The 16,290-nt window shown below is 36.1% G+C and overlaps 1 protein-coding gene across 1 annotated transcript in view; it reads right to left on the bottom strand.

Annotated features, from left to right (window-relative positions):
• Window positions 1–4,712: 4,712 nt before the first annotated feature.
• The window catches only part of LOC124160831 (protein takeout-like), a 36,667-nt gene continuing 25,089 nt past the window's right edge, over window positions 4,713–16,290 (bottom strand). The window contains exons 3-7 of the mRNA XM_046536921.1: window positions 13,933–14,025; window positions 12,319–12,466; window positions 9,965–10,098; window positions 8,131–8,289; window positions 4,713–6,313 (exon numbers count right to left, since the gene is read on the bottom strand). Of these exons, the coding sequence (XP_046392877.1) occupies window positions 6,162–6,313; window positions 8,131–8,289; window positions 9,965–10,098; window positions 12,319–12,466; window positions 13,933–14,025 (686 nt within the window). The 3' untranslated portion in view covers window positions 4,713–6,161. The remainder of the gene's footprint in view (window positions 6,314–8,130; window positions 8,290–9,964; window positions 10,099–12,318; window positions 12,467–13,932; window positions 14,026–16,290) is intronic.

Here is a 16,290-nt window from a genome sequence, read left to right as displayed (position 1 = left end):
ATTAAATACTAAATAATTAGCCACAGTGTATGCTATCACTGACTACATACCATTACTCCTCGGGTAGACACAATACTATACTGTTAAAGGAGCCAATACTATAAATAGCTTTTATGAAAATATAACACAATGATCAATATAAAAGAGAATGTAGATTCACGCACACTTAATAATATTCAATGAATCAACTACCACTGAAATATATTAATTTTCTTAACCACGATATGCGAGTCAAGGAAACCCAGATGAATATTTTTTTCGACAGTACGATGGATATTCAATATATGTTATTTGCACGACAGGTTGACATTGAACAACAAATTGCTTTCTTTTTATGCATTTATTTGTTTCATATCTGGTCTCACTTCACTCATTTTTTCAATTCTTATTGTGATTTTTCTTTAGGTATCCCAATGCACGCAAAGCCTGAAATGGATTCCTAATTTATTGCTATTTATTTAAAATATAAAATATGCTTGTAATTTTGATTTCAAGGATAAATAAATGTATTATTTTTAAAACATCCTTGCACATTTAGCAAGTGATTTCTTGTCGCTGACTATCAGTGATTATTTCCAATACATCAGTCTCGCAATTGAATCATCACCCCATCAGTATGTTTTTTCCTCTGCAGACATTAACATCAATTCGAATGGAAAATTATGATCGTTTCTTGCGAGCACGCTTTGAAAGACGTTTGCGACGGTTAATCCTGTCCGCAACTTCTACGGCCGCTTCCATTGTTGAATGTTTTCTTTTTCCCACTTTTCCTTGCTCTTTGGTAAATTGATGTGAAGAAAATTGTGTGAAATGACTCAATGAAAAGATAATTTTGTGAGAAATGACGCCCTCACAACCAACAGCCTTTATTTGACTTTCCCAACTTCTCATACCGCTGGAAAAGGCTCTGGTAACACGAAAGAAAGCGCCCAACGGGAATTTGCGTCAGGCAAATTTAATGTCTTCCGTTTCCGTTTAGATGACGCGTAGTTTTTGGTTCACGAGTTTGAAAGTAACCTTTCTCAATAACTCGTAGCTTCTTCGCTAGACCCCGGGTTTTTCATTAAATACCAAGGACCAACTCTGAATATTATACCGATTTACTACTTCCAATATTTCTCCAATTACCTCCATCTCGAGTCATGCTAAAAGCTAAGTCACAATTAAGGATCTCATTGATCTATTTTCGGCTTGAATTTATCATTACTGTTCAATAAAAACGACATTCACAAGCAGATATGATAAAATTCCATATAAAACAGGGGCTGGATGCATAAGTATTCAGTGGCGCAGCGAGGGGGGGGGTTTTGGGGGATAAAACCCCCCCCAGAGCTCAGAGAAATTTTAAGTTTAATCCATTTTACTTAATTGGATTGATATTACTAATAGAATAGTGTAAGGATGAATAAAATATCCCTCAGAAAGCCGTAAAACTCACCATTTTGAACCATTTCTCTTTAAAATCCCTCGTATTATTAATCTCACACCCATCGCTTACCTTGGTGGGTATATATACCCCCACACACCTCGGTATTAGTTGCACCTAAACACCCCCCAGCCTTAATTCCTAGCTGCGCCCCTGTAAGTATTGAACAATGACCGAAATAAATGATCAGGTTGTCTTGGGTTCCAAACGCGGCTGTGGCAGAGATTTTTCAAAGACTGCCCTATCCCTTCTCGAATGTTGTGTGGAGGACATTTCAACTCCGTCCGTCGGATTGGACGCTAAGACGTGGTCCCCTTGGCGCCTCTCGTTGGGAGCAGGATAATGTTGACGCCGGGTTTCTCTCCGCCCTTCTTTCCATACACTTCCCTATGGCGCAATTGACTTAAGCTATCGGTCGTCTCCTCCAAATGCTACCACCACCACCGAAATGAATTGGCCGCTGGTAAGAGGCGAATGCACATTGGTTACGAGGGAAATATATTCGGTTACAGCGGAAGCGGGTGGTTATAGAGGTGACCTCAGGATAGCGTTGCCCTTGTGGGCAGGTTTCAATGCAGTTATAAAATAATATTTATCGAAATAAAAGAGCTACTCTCTGAAAATTATGTACATATAAGTACTTATAGCTCAACCAAATTTGACCTAGTTTTGACCTAAACTTGACAATGATACTCGGCAAACATGGAAGCCGCATGAAATTTATGCGTCTAATTCCACATAAAAACTGAGAAGCACCATTTCAATGAAAATTGGCACATATAGATATCGTGCTGCCCACTTAATTTTACTTCATAACTACTAAACGTGAAATGAAAATGTACAACCTTGGTATCTTTTCACAGGAAAATTTATTCGTACGACGCGTTTCGACGCTGAGGCGTCATTATCAAGTACACTCTTGTAATATCTACAATCCAATATATAGCCAATTCTGGCAGGGGTGGAGGGAGAGGGTTATACAGGGGGGGAAAATTGGGAAGGAGTGGGAGGGTTGGTGAGGGAATGGTTGGGAAGCGTGATTAAGCCCACGCTAGGAGAGGCAGGTAGGGTTCCTGGGCCGGGGGAAAGGGTTGGTTTGGAGAGGGGTAAATTTTTGAGGTTAAGTGCAGTGCAGTTAAAGCCGAATCAATTGAATTCTACTAAACGTGTTTCGATTGGCTTGCAATCATTACAAGTTCCTGATATGATGTTACACGATATCTCTCCGGAAAAAGTTGACTTTATTTTAAATGAGAAATAAAACTTAATATGAGTATATTCTTGAAATGCTCAACACGTTCCCACACATTTTGATACTCAAAAATCGGCATCACAACGGAAGCGAAAATCAACATATGATGGTTTAGGAAAGAAAGTCTTTTAAAGCACATTTAGCGGTTATTATTTTTTTTCCTTTTCTTGACCTTGTTTAATATATAATATAGCATTTCTTGGAGTTTAGCTCATTTATTAAATAAGTTTCAGCCAACGTTTCGATTTATTTTATAAATCACCTTCAGGGCTATGTAAGAAAAAGTGTGAACAATATAAAATACAGAGAATAAAAAGATACACAATATTCATGCATAAAAAACAATAAAAATATTCTTCTTTATTTTATAAATGACCTAAACTCCAAGAAATACTATATTATATTTAGTGGTTATTAAAATAATATAGTTGGCAAATAAATATTTTTTAACCAAATAGAATTATCTCGAAATCCGATTTTCATTCGATTATTTCATCACAGAATCATGTGGCATGAATTATTGAACCGAGCTTCGACCATGACGAGAAAAAAAATGAGTCGCAAACGAGCGGTTGCAGATGTTAGCTGGCAGCGTTTCATAACGCGACAATTACGAGACGCGACGGACCAAATATCGTCTCGGCGACGTTATCTTTCGAATATTTGACGGGGCGATCCCGATGCGGTTGACGATCGAATGATGCAAAACTGTGTGAGCTAATATCATACAAAGGCCGAGCCACTGAGCATGTAAAGCGGTTGATAGCTCTTACGTTTTTCTATAGCTGCGTGCTCATGGTATTTCTTCATCGGCGACACTGTTAAACGCCTCAGTGAATTTACACCGAGGGCGAAATTTGCCATGAAAAAATTATTTGGCTCCGCCGGAATTCGAACCTATATCTCCCAATTATCGGTCAGGTATGCTAGCATTTACACCACAAAGCCAAGCCCTCGCGGATCATGAACGATGGAAACGCAAGGAAACTTCAATGAAGCCACAATCGGTTAAGAGCCTCAAAAATACGCTAAAGCCGCGTATGGCGGTATGCGTAATGGACGGGTATTACAATAGAGGATGCTCAAGTCGGCCTTTAAATATATTGTCGCCCATCCACATTCAAATGGGTTTCGCTGGCGGACAAATTGAACCGAGTTTCACGGGGAAATAAAATATATTTAGGGGTGTAGACGGAAATATACATTCATGATGATGTTTTTTATCAAATTCATTACTTATTAAATGCTATACCTCGAAATGACAAAAATAATGCCATAAAGTATCGGAAAAAGTGGATCATATTGCACTCATCACCGCGCCGCGGACATTTTCGAAAACCGATTAAAATGCGACCGAAGTGGCAACAGAAATCAACCTTCTGTAGGATAGAATTGGGCCTCCTCCATACAGGCCCATTGGTGTGATATTTCGAAGCTAGCCGCGTGAACGGCGGTGAACTTTACACAAATTGCCATGTGAAAAAACTCCTCTGGACCTGGACATCTAGTACCATGAGCCTCGGTATTTTTGCCATGAGAATTCAGGAACCTTTAAAACGCAGTGGTCTGTGCAGTGGCCTGGAAAGCCAAAAGTCCGCGGTTAGATCCGCGGTGCAGTGGAATTTTTTTTCGAGGCAATTCATGTGAATACAGAAAATATTGATTTTGTTCAAACAAATTTACGAAATAGGGTTTGAATGAGCCAAAATAAATTACTTTGGCCTCAGTAATTCACGAGAACAATAAGGAATAAAGTAAAAAAGAACACTTATACAAGAGAAATCTATTTTCTCTCAATTATATGCATGTTACAAAATATCATTACAGTAAAGGCTACACAAAGAAATAAATTACAAATCAAGCTCAAGATTAACTTGAGTAGTACACACAGTTTCTCTTTGAGAGAACATATGAATTTTTCTCCCGGTCAACACTAAAAAATGCTTACTCTTCAACAATGTACCCAATATTTCCTAAATACACTGCATTCAAAATACATTTGGATGTGTATTGATCATCTTTTTTAAAGGATGGAGAAATCCCTACGAACATAAATTAAATTATTTCTCATTACATTTAAATTTGTTAATGACAAAGCTCTATCACATTCTAACTATTAGTCGTGCCCACTGGAGGCGTACACATATGCTGAAAAGGAGAAATGTACCTCCTATACAAAAGTAACAATAGCTACGCGTTCAATCTAATCTATGACAGAGTTTTAAATGGAGCCCCATCAAAACAGTTGTACCTCGCAATCAATTATTGAATCATCGAATGAAATGAAAGAGTGCCAGAGAAAAATAATCTCACTATATCAGATCTCATAATTTCGGACTGCATCCTTCGATATCAAAAGAAATATAAAAAAATGGAATATTTTCTATAATTATCTAAGAGAACGCTGTTTTGCTCGCAGTAGAGTTTTGGAACATTTTTACCAGCTCTGTTCCCCTAAAAATCAATTAAAAATTAATATGCAAGGATTAAATAATATTTATAAAATAATTCCAAAAATGAACTTCGAAAAAGAAAAGTAACTTCTACATATTAATGAGTAAAAAAATATACAGGTAATTTTCTTTAAGGAAAATGCGGCAAAATATGAATTAATTTCATAATCTTCCTCAAATAAATACGAGGGATTGGTGATAAGGTGGCTGTATTATTTTTTAAGGGAGAAAGCAATTTACCATTACTGTCCGCATCTACGAAAAAAAACATTAAAATCACCAATTTTGAGTGCCCTAAGAATGTTGAGAACATAATCACAAGAGATATATACTGGTGAATTTTAAAATTTATTAATTTTCTGGCACTTGTCATGGCTAGATAAAACAGTCAATACTAAAATCCCCCCCTTTTTCTATAAATCCCTTTTGGAAAGACACGATGACGCAGCTTTTTATCTTTGCACAAGCAAAAACGATAAAAAGTTGCCGTGGTAATTGTGGCTAGTTTACTTTTACAAAAAAAACATTCACACACACACTTGCATTCAACCAAGCATACGTTCTTACACATGCAAAAAGTTTTGAAATGGAATACGAGCTGTTTAATATGCAGCGTCATATGTTATTGCAAATAAAGAGGCACTGCTTAGGACGTCGGGCATCAACGAAAATCTTCGGTATATCATTTGAAATGAACCAGTCAGCAGTTCGCCATGCGGACGCGATGTCGATGATCTGCTTAGACCGCAGCACTATACACACTATCACTTTATTTCGCGATTGAATGCGTATATTGGGACCAAAGGAAAGTCACTTGACGCAGCTGCAGGTCTGTTGTACATAAATGGCAGCAGTGAAATCTCGTGACTAACGAGATTCGGCGAGACACGAACTGGCGACTGTTCGAAAACACTTGTGGGCTGGACCCGTGAAAGTTTAATGGGTTTTTGTTGCTGGCGACCGTCGAGCTTTGGTTACCTCCATTAGCTGAATCATATAGAATGCACTTCGTTTAGTGCACTCAGCTTGCTCATTCTCTCAACCAGACTTTGATGGGTATCCTAAGGAATGCATCGTTGAGAATCTTCTTGAAGAGTTTTGATATACTGGCGGAGGCTGCTGGCTTCATCTCGTTGATGATTTCTATCGAGTTTTGGTTTAGGAACTGGTTCATTGCGGCTCCTGTACATAAATGAAAAGTATATGATTAAAACCAAGGATCTTAATTCTTGGCGGAGTCACATAATAGTTAAATAAAATACAACCAGAAAATTGACTCCGTATCAATTATATTATGAAGAATAAAAAAATTGCTATAGGTAGTCTTTTACTCATAAAAGAGAATAAATATTTTTACAATTTAAGTCACTTTTTAATAATTTTCATTAATGTTATTAAATTTAACCAAATGACTAACTAAATTTTAAAAAAAATTAAAGAACAAATAAAAAATAAGAAAAAAACCGTTTTTAAAAACGCGAAGTGTAAGAGAATATATCGTCGAGAAATGAGATGCTTGATGAAATTACTAGCCTATAACTTTGGAATTTAGTTTCATAACTTATGACACGGTGTTAAAAACAATAAGATGTCATATGGAAAATAAAATGAATACTAAATGTAAATACTACATGTCCTGTAAATACTTTCAATATGATTCAATAAAAATTTTAATTCAAAGAAAGATTAAAAAAAAATTCAAAAGTCAGCATTAAAACCATTTTATATTTTCAATGTTGCTAATCACACTTGCACTTAAAATAGAAAAGATTAATCAACATTGACTAGATCTCTTGAAACGAGGAATATTTTATACTTTCAATCTATTCATATGAACTTACTTCTAGCTTCATTCGTTTTTCCATTTATAAATACTATCCTAAAATTATTTTAGGAAAATAATAAGGACATCCGAGAAGATGATTGATGCATTAGCACAAACAGTTGTCTAACAACGAGATAGATTAAATGCTTCGCAAATTATAACACAGTCTAACGGTAGCAGAGAAGAGCAAATTTTAATCCATTATCATCACTTAGTCCAGCGGTTCCCAAACTTTTTTTTCTCCCGTACCCCTCTATTTGTGTATAACTAATGTTACCCCCGAAAGTGACACGTGCACATTTTATTTTGTAATTTCACTCCGGGTAGGTTACACTTTTAGTGATAAATAATTGTGTAAATAGAAACTTCGTTTTAAAAACCCATATGTAAACATATTTCCTGGTTAAGAGATGCGTAGTTCCTGGCGTCCGTCATTACCGATAATAGGGTGGTTTCCTTCATCAAAGAAAACGAAAGGCATTGATTGCGATTCGTTACCCACCATTACTGTATTCATAATATACAAATTATTTCGTTTTAGAAATACCGGTTTAGACGAATGGCAATGGTCCATTTTTATCCTCATTTGAAAAGGGCCAGATTGGCGCCCATGCGATGCCACTCCACGTGACGTCACAGGGACCTAGTTTCTATACGAGGAGATAGGATTTATACGTCGTCTGAGGTTACCAATGCATGCATGAGGCGCAGAGCTCAGGGAAACATGTCTTAATAATCACCTTTAAAACCGGCTAGGGTCGGAAAGTTTCCTTTGTTTGATAAGGTATTAATAAACCTTTTTTAAGCCAAGCGCTACCAGCCAGCAAGGTACTCAGCTACCCGCTAGCAGCTTGCGTCGTATCAGCGCTAAGCCTCGCCTCAAAGTCACCTCACAGGGCGGCAGCGGGAACCAGAAATACGTCACACGGAGAGATTTCCAGGCATTCATACTTACGCGTCGCGTTTTCGCGCGCTAGAAAATTTTCACTTTTCATTTAATCGGGAAAATAGATATCGTAATTTAAAAATCTAAAAGCGTGAAATACGTACTCCAGGAGTAACAATATTTTGATTTAGGCAATAAAAAAATAATAGGAAACCACCTTATTTTCGGCGTACCACCGGTTGGGTACCGCTGACTTAGTGTAAGCGACACGCGTGTTGTTCTACTTACCGAGTAAGCTGTCGCCGTTCAGAAGATCACGAACGCGGAACCTGGCCTTGCCCAAGGCGAAATCCACCACCAATTTATCCGTCCTCATGAACGGGCCCTTTCGACCAAAAGCCTCCTTCTCCTCTTTCCCGTAGATCTTTGCAAGGGCGGTGACGTCAGCTGTGAAGAGAGAAAAATTACGTTAAGAAAAAGCGATGTCATAGGGGCTCCTATCATGAACATACAGAAAAAAGCACGATCCTCAGGTCTAAAGTGTAATACGGAAAACTCCACGTCCGTCAGCAACGTCAAATAGCTGGTTAGAATCAGTAGTTCTAAAATACCACCATATCTAACAGTTGTATCAAAACAATTATTGTGCATTAGACAAAATACATGAACGATAAAATTTCATATTTAATAAAATAATAAACGAATAGTTTCTACCTTCAATAATATTTAGTTTTTTTGAGGAAAAACCTAGATTTGTTGCCAAAATCATATTTTTTCAAACTCCGCCCTCAATGGAGCACGGGTTAACGAAATCATGTTGAGTTGAAGTTTTCCCAATATCGTTTTTAGATCATTTGGCAACGTTTTGGGGAATACCCCGGAAAAAAATTCGAACATTGATTCTTTGTGAAATATAGAATATGAAATAATATTTTGAAAGCGGTTCCACCTCACTCCGCAGACCCGTGTGCCAATCCTTACTGTCAGTGCGGAAAATATGTACATTCTAATTGAGATACGAAAAGGTAACTAAGAAGAGAAAAGGATCGTATAAAATATAATCACACCGTGCTACTCCTTATTTTCTTATGAGCCAATTTTGATTGAAGTTAAACTTTATGCACGCATTCCATTTGATTTATCATGGTTCTGACGAAAAGGAGACCAGCTTTTGAGTATGTTCGAGTAATGTAGCTGCTTTGATATCTCATTACTCGAAAACAAGGAATTTTATTTCAACCAGATCTAATTGCTAGATACGTTTTAGTCCTTGATAGTGGTACCGAAAGTCATATGAATAAGTAGAATTTTATTTTAACCACTGATATTTATGCTGACCGAAGTGAGTGTTTTGGTTTGGTAATCCTCCTTGACTAAAGTTTTATAATCCTTGCAATGTCACTGATTTCCCCTGCGCCCAATTGTCAGTTGCCATTGAGACACGCAGCTGAGAAACACAGCTACGAATCAATGCACAGGTTTTAGACTAGCTTACATATTTCGTATATGTATAACTAAAAGATTCATAATGACGGAGCAAGAAGTAGGTCAAGCAGCGATTTCGTTAAGTGAGAATGTTGGAAACTAAAGAGTTTTTAAATTCAATTTAATAACTAATAAACTGATGAACGCAATAAATTGAAGCTGCGTGTGATTCTTTATTGTGGGGATGAGAGGCTATAACGTATTTATCGTTTAATATCTCAATCCGCTTTGTTGCTACAAAGCCATAAATGCGATGGATCCATATGGTATAAAAACAGTGCAATTTCGTTTCTGAGAGAATAAATGAAATAGTTGTTCCTTATATGAAATTCATTCCATTCGTAAACGAACTTTAGTCTGCTATACAATGTTTTAAAATCGAATCATTCATTCCATTCGTAAACGAATACAATATTTGAAAATCAAATTAGCTGTCATTGATATTAAAACTCGGGTGACAGAGTTTTTCTACGTAAGTATGTACTTGCGCAAAGTAAATCAATACCTTCTCAAGCCAACTACACCCATAACTGCCAATGGAATGGCAGAATTAAAACTTGATAACGAAGCTTTATTTTGGGTAAGCTATGCAGGGAAAAAAATCGAGGACTTCGATAGAGCTGTATAAAAAACTTACTAAACTGTGACAGGAAATCTCCCTTGCTCCGAACTGGTAGGAGCAAAACGTTCCCGGTGACTTCATAGCGTCCAGTGGCCGTAATTACCGGTATCTTCATCCCAAGGTCAAGACGGTAAGTTGCCAAATCGCTCCTGAAAAATAAACAGATCTTTAAGATTACGAAGATATTTTTTTGTTCCTTATTCAAGGAACATCATTTACATTTTTGCCCGACTTGATGCCGTAAATAACCATTTAGAATTCTATACAAGCATTAGCTAACAACGAGGCATCAGTATTATTAGGAAAAGATAGGATATATTTAAAATAAAAGGAAATAAAAAAGGAATGTATTCTGAAATATATAATTACACAATGATAACAAATATTCTTTGGATAGCTGATTAGATGAAGCGAATGTCAGCTCCTGACCTTCACCATAACAACGCTGCGATTTAGGATCATTTTGCTAAGAGGGCAGAACTTTTGGTGGTGATACTGATTAAAATTCCAAATCCGGAAACTCTTTACACCATAACATCAGTACTCAACTGTTTAATACAATACCTGCTCCCCATTTCCCGCTCCCACCTTCATGAAGACCATATATATCCTTTTTAACAAACGTCTTTCTGAAGTAAGAGCTGGAGTTGACAATTTTTTTAAAAACATGTTTCTGTGTGTAAAATGAGATGGTAATAAATTCACTAAATAAAAACAATCCATTGAATAAATAATTCGGTTTGGATATTAATGCATTCATATTGATATATGCATAAGTATATTAATATAATGCATATTTATGCATTAAATAGTCACTGACCTAGTTTTGGCTGGAAATAGATTATGTTCATAGATACGCCGAAATGGATACGTGACGAAAGTGTGTCGAGGTTAAAGGAGAAACTAGTATGGCCCCATCTTCAGATGGCAGGCCAACGGGCAAGCAAGGCATAATGCTAAGGGCATATACTAATTCTAAGATCATCAATTTTTGTCCCTAAACTACATGTTAAAATACTGAAGGGTAAGTCACAATACAAATATGCATCAAATTTTCGGTTTATCCCTTCGTGCGGACTCACTTTCGCATATCCTATGATAGGATCCAGTAACTAATGTGCAAAAGCAGCAATTTAGGGTCATTTTTCGAGATAAATGCTGCAGGCAAGGAATTTGGGTACCCAAAACCAACGACGCGACGTAAACGCAGAATGTCTCCCAATTCGATTTCAGTTCTACCACCCGGCAAGATTTTTTGACAAAAAAAAAGAATACTGAAGAATATAATGCACACAAAAAAACTATATATTACCAAATTTAATGATAAGATATTGTGTGGGACCATTCCCAAATATGTACTTTTAAATTTCAACTAACATATAAAAATATTAGTTAAATAAGCTAATTATGGAGTTCAGAATTGAAAATGAAAAGAGACACTTTTTACTACAGCATTGACTTAGGGGGGTATATATTTCTTCCATCGCTAATTGCTTTTAAAACTTGCCAAATAATACCAAGCTACTAACATGATAGCGCAATTCTTAGATCACAATTTCATTAGTACAGAACTTGAATCACGAAGTGGTATCGGGACTCGGGAGCGTACTATGCCATGCACATAAAAAGAGCGGTTACGAAAGATCTGAAGGGGTGATTCCAATCCATTTCCGAGAAAAATTTAATTAAGGGCTACTACGTACCCAGTATGATAGGACCCAGTAACTAATGTGCAAAAGCAGCTGTTTAGGGTCATTTTTCAAGATAAATGCCGCAGGCAAAGAATTTTACCACAGCATTGACTTAGGGGGGTATATATTTCTTCCATCGCTAATTGCTTTTAAAACTTGCCATGAGAACCTGGGTGACTTAGAGAAAAGAATGTTTTTGAAACATAAGTTTTAAGGCTGAATATAGTTAAAAGTTAGTATGTGAAGGGTTATTTTCAATGTATTTATCGCGTTCTTGGCCTTTCCTTTATATTTAAGTACGAAATATTGAGGTTTAGATCGTTTATAAAAAAGTGTATACTGGCTTTTCGGAAATTTACTATCCCTCTTCAAGGCTTATTATATGAAAAGATGCAAAGTAAAATAGATACAAAAAGCTGATAAAGTGAGTAGAATAAAATTTAAAATGCAACAAGTATCCACTACAACATTTCAACTAATATCCTTTGAATAAAAAAAAATTGTTAAGAAATTTTATGTGGCATACCTTTAAAGTAGTTGTTACCATGTTTCAAAATAATATTTATTTTTCTACAAGTACATAAATTTCATAAGTTAGATTAGAATATATTTTGCATAAACAATACATGGCAATTCATTTATAATAAATTTTTATTACATGCATAAAACATGACTCACTTGACAGCCACGACGGAGTAATTGCTCGCTCCGTGGACCGTGAGGTTAGTGAAGACGGCGCGGACGTTGACGGGTCCATGTCCGTTTTCCATGGCGAGGACGTCGATCTTCAGCGGCTCAATTGGCGGCATCTCCAGCTCTGGTATGCCTGGAAATTCAGAAGTCTTTGTTTTCACAAATTTCCTTCAGAGATGTGCAACTTTTTTATAAAAATCATTACCAATTTTCACTATCCATCCCAAATTTATTACACCCAGTGATACCCAAGCTGAAGGTTGGTCTGAATAGGTGAGGGTAGAGATGAACCCAGACTAAGCCACTTGCAAGTGAAAGTCACAAATTCAGGGTAGGGGAGCATTTTAACCCATTATGACCCAAGTTTGCTTCTAAGCAACATCAAAAAGGCAAAAAATTTCTGCTCTATTCAGCAAAGATTTGAACGACGAGTTCTTTTGTGGTGTAAAGTTTAATGGTAAAATATGTAGTTGCCACAATGATTTTAATTGGTTAGAAAATGTTTACATTTTTATAATGAAATTTAATTTCTCCCAGAAGCAGCTCTGGGTTAGAAACGGTAAACCGTCATTAACTCTAGAGATTCAACCAGAAGGCTGCTATGAGTAGAGAGAGGGTAAGGCTCTATTACACAGGTAAGTCACACATTCAGAAGGAGGCCTGCCAACTACAATACGGGGCCAGGTCCTTTCCCTAAACCACCTCGCTCAGCGAGGATTTTTGTTCGGGTGTCCAAAGGCTTCGCGAGATATTTGAGCCAAGGATCCAGAATCCCAATGCTCTAACTACAAGGCTGTCACGCCCTTGGTTTAAATTTAGAACCAAGTAAAGTTAGTAACATTATTTATGTTATCGCCACAGTTATATTAATAAAATAATATGATCTTGCAAGGGATCATGTGAGGGAAATTTGCACAAGACACATTTTTTCCACCGATATTATGTTCAGACATTATTTTTTCATGGAAACTTTTGAGATTGTAACGAGATACTAATTGTAACGAGAACGAGATATTAATGTAACGTGTATAAATTCCTTCCAATTTACATAATTATTTTAAGTTTACTGAACTTTTTTCCCAAAAAGAATTATGCTTTATGAATTGGATAATCAACACGGAAGCTATTAAGTTCTTAGTTCCATTTTGACTTCATAAACTATTAAAAATAAATTTTGCCGTCTAAGAAACTGCCATTAATTATAACTTGGTGAAAATTAAAAAAAAACTACAAGTCAACTTTCATTAGATTACATTAGGATGTTGTATTTACATCAAAGAGCATAAAGGCAAATAAACAGAAGTAATATGAAAGATACGAGCACGGATATCACCATGACTAAGTAGTCATTGTGTTACTTTTTAAAACCAATTTCCAGAGAAGATATTTTCTGGCTACGTTACTTTTAAATACTCGCTAAACCAGCTTTCACCAATTTATTTCATTCGTTACAGTGCATTTGTATACAATCTACTTGCACACATAAATAAGTAAAATGCTTTCCATTTTTGGAAGGAGAATTTTTTTCCGGCGAATATTTCGTGTGGAAATTGTATACAAAAACTAGAAAAAATATCATTTATAATCAATAGCACTCACCCTTGACTAAGTATGGCCTAAGGTGGTTGAACGTGTTCTTGATGCAATTGTTGAGGTCTTTATCCACTCTCCGGCAAGGAAGGATGTACTCGGCTGAAAAAAGTAAGAAAAATACAAAAATTATCCTCATATTATTAAGATTAATAGTCATATCTACCAGGTTTAACTATATGAAACAGTTTTTTATCGAAAAAAATTGGGAACCACTACATTAGGGAATATTCTGCATGAATGAGGAAAATATTAATTTCTATCATTTCCACCTTTTCCATCGTCTTAAAAACTTACGAGAATCTACATTCTATAGCTCGAGATAGTTCATGAATAGTGTTCCTTTTATCCGTTTACGATTTCTGTCTCAAATATCGCTTTCTTATGCATGCTCCTTTCATCCAATCACAAGTAATTTTTTCATGAAAACAACTGGCAACTTTCAATAAAAAAGTTTGAAGTGCACCTATTGACGCCGTTGTATAATTAAACGTATTGTCGAAGACACATTCCGATAAGCACCTAAAACGCAAAGTTTAAAATTAATAAAGAATACATCACTACGACAAATTATTATTTATAACACATTTCGTAAATATGCAATGAAAAATTGTTTTCATAAAACTACCATTCTGCTATTAAAGTTAGACTTCCACCAAATTAAGCTTCAAAACACACCCCTCATGTCATGTTATTCCTTGACGACTTTCTTTTAGGAGTTATGTCCAGCTTGCGCCATTATAAGATTCAAGTCATTCAACAGATAACATATTTTTTTTATCTTGCTTAAATTACACAATTGTGTAACAAACATCGTCGATAACCCACACGTTTCAATACGTGACGTTAGAACGAAGACAGAAAAATGTCTTTTTTCAACTCCAAAAGACCCCTTTTCCGTAATTCCCACGTAAATCAATAAAGTAAATAAATTCCCACGAATAAATTTTATTCATACTGTTGTAGCAGAAGAACTCTTTCTATCATCTTAAAATTTTCGAGGCATGTATTTGACAACACTGTCAATATTAATATGTATCTCAAATGCCTATGAGAAAGTGCTGACGCATAATTTTCATATGTGTGACATCAATAACAATGGTAAAATTCATATACCCTGAGAATTTTAAGGTCAAAGGGAAGATTTTATTATAAAATAATCGGTCAGAAATTCAGATCGATCAATGGGGAGCAATGAATCACCTTAATGACCAATGATTCTTTTTATTTTGAGAAAATATAAAATTTATATTACAATTTGAAGTTTACTGAACCGCTTTCCCTAAAAGAAATATGCTTTGGGCCATAATAATCACGCCAGATATTATGTCAATGATCTCACCATACGGCGTAATTCTATACATTTTAGCAGAGTAAAAGGATGAAAAATTATGAAGAACGAATAACATTGAATGATGGAAGGATAACACAGTACCCTGTAAACTCTTGCTTCATCCATTCCTCACCCCCACATTCATCTAATCAGGGGCTTGAGATGTTACGCGACCATAAAATATTGATTCGAAACGTGACGAGGAAATAGAATCCTCGAGGCATTAGATCGAGTCTTCGTGATGAAAGCACCTTTCCCATGGAATATACATTATGCAGGAAGCATCCCTCGTGGAAAATGCTCATCCTCGGTTCAGTGGGAAGAGAATGAAAAAAGCCACGCACATGGCTATCTCACGAAGAAATGCGGAAGACAATCCAAACGTGGATTAGCGATGCCTTTCCTTGCTCTTTTCTCCGCAACGGGGCTCGTTACGTAATACAACGATAGCGTGAAGGGTTGAATGGCGTGAGTCTGCGAATGAACAGGAGGTGCTCCACCCCAGACCAACACATAATCTCCTTTCAAGATGCTGGGCATCCTAAGTTGGAGATTCATGCGGCGATGGAAAGTTTCCTCGTGGACGCAAAGGCATGCGATAACCCTAGTTTCCTTTATTAGGCAACTTGACTAAATTTCTTTAAACTCTCCAGTCTCAAACGTCAACGCTGGTCGCAGGATTTTGAGATGCGTGTAGGGGAAAGTTATTTGAACAACGTAGAGCGCAATAAATATTTTATTATCCAAATTATCAAAGCAAAGGAAGCTTAACACGAAAAAGATTTATATACGATGGGCATAAAAGTTTTTAAATCATAAATACACATATTCTATGAATTTTAGCGAAGGAATATTACGAAAAATTACGAAAAACTAACAACCTGTGTTTATCGAAGACTAACCCGATAAACCTAAACCTTTGCTTTACATAATTAAACCTACAACTTAGCTTTATATATTACTTCATAATTATTTAGATTTCCACTATAATATTTTTAGACAGCTTAAGAGCACGAGACAAATTACGTGTATTC

The sequence above is a fragment of the Ischnura elegans genome, chromosome 6 (assembly GCF_921293095.1).
Source record: "Ischnura elegans chromosome 6, ioIscEleg1.1, whole genome shotgun sequence".
Lineage (NCBI taxonomy): Eukaryota > Metazoa > Arthropoda > Insecta > Odonata > Coenagrionidae > Ischnura > Ischnura elegans.
This window is presented reverse-complemented; position numbering and strand designations above follow the sequence as displayed.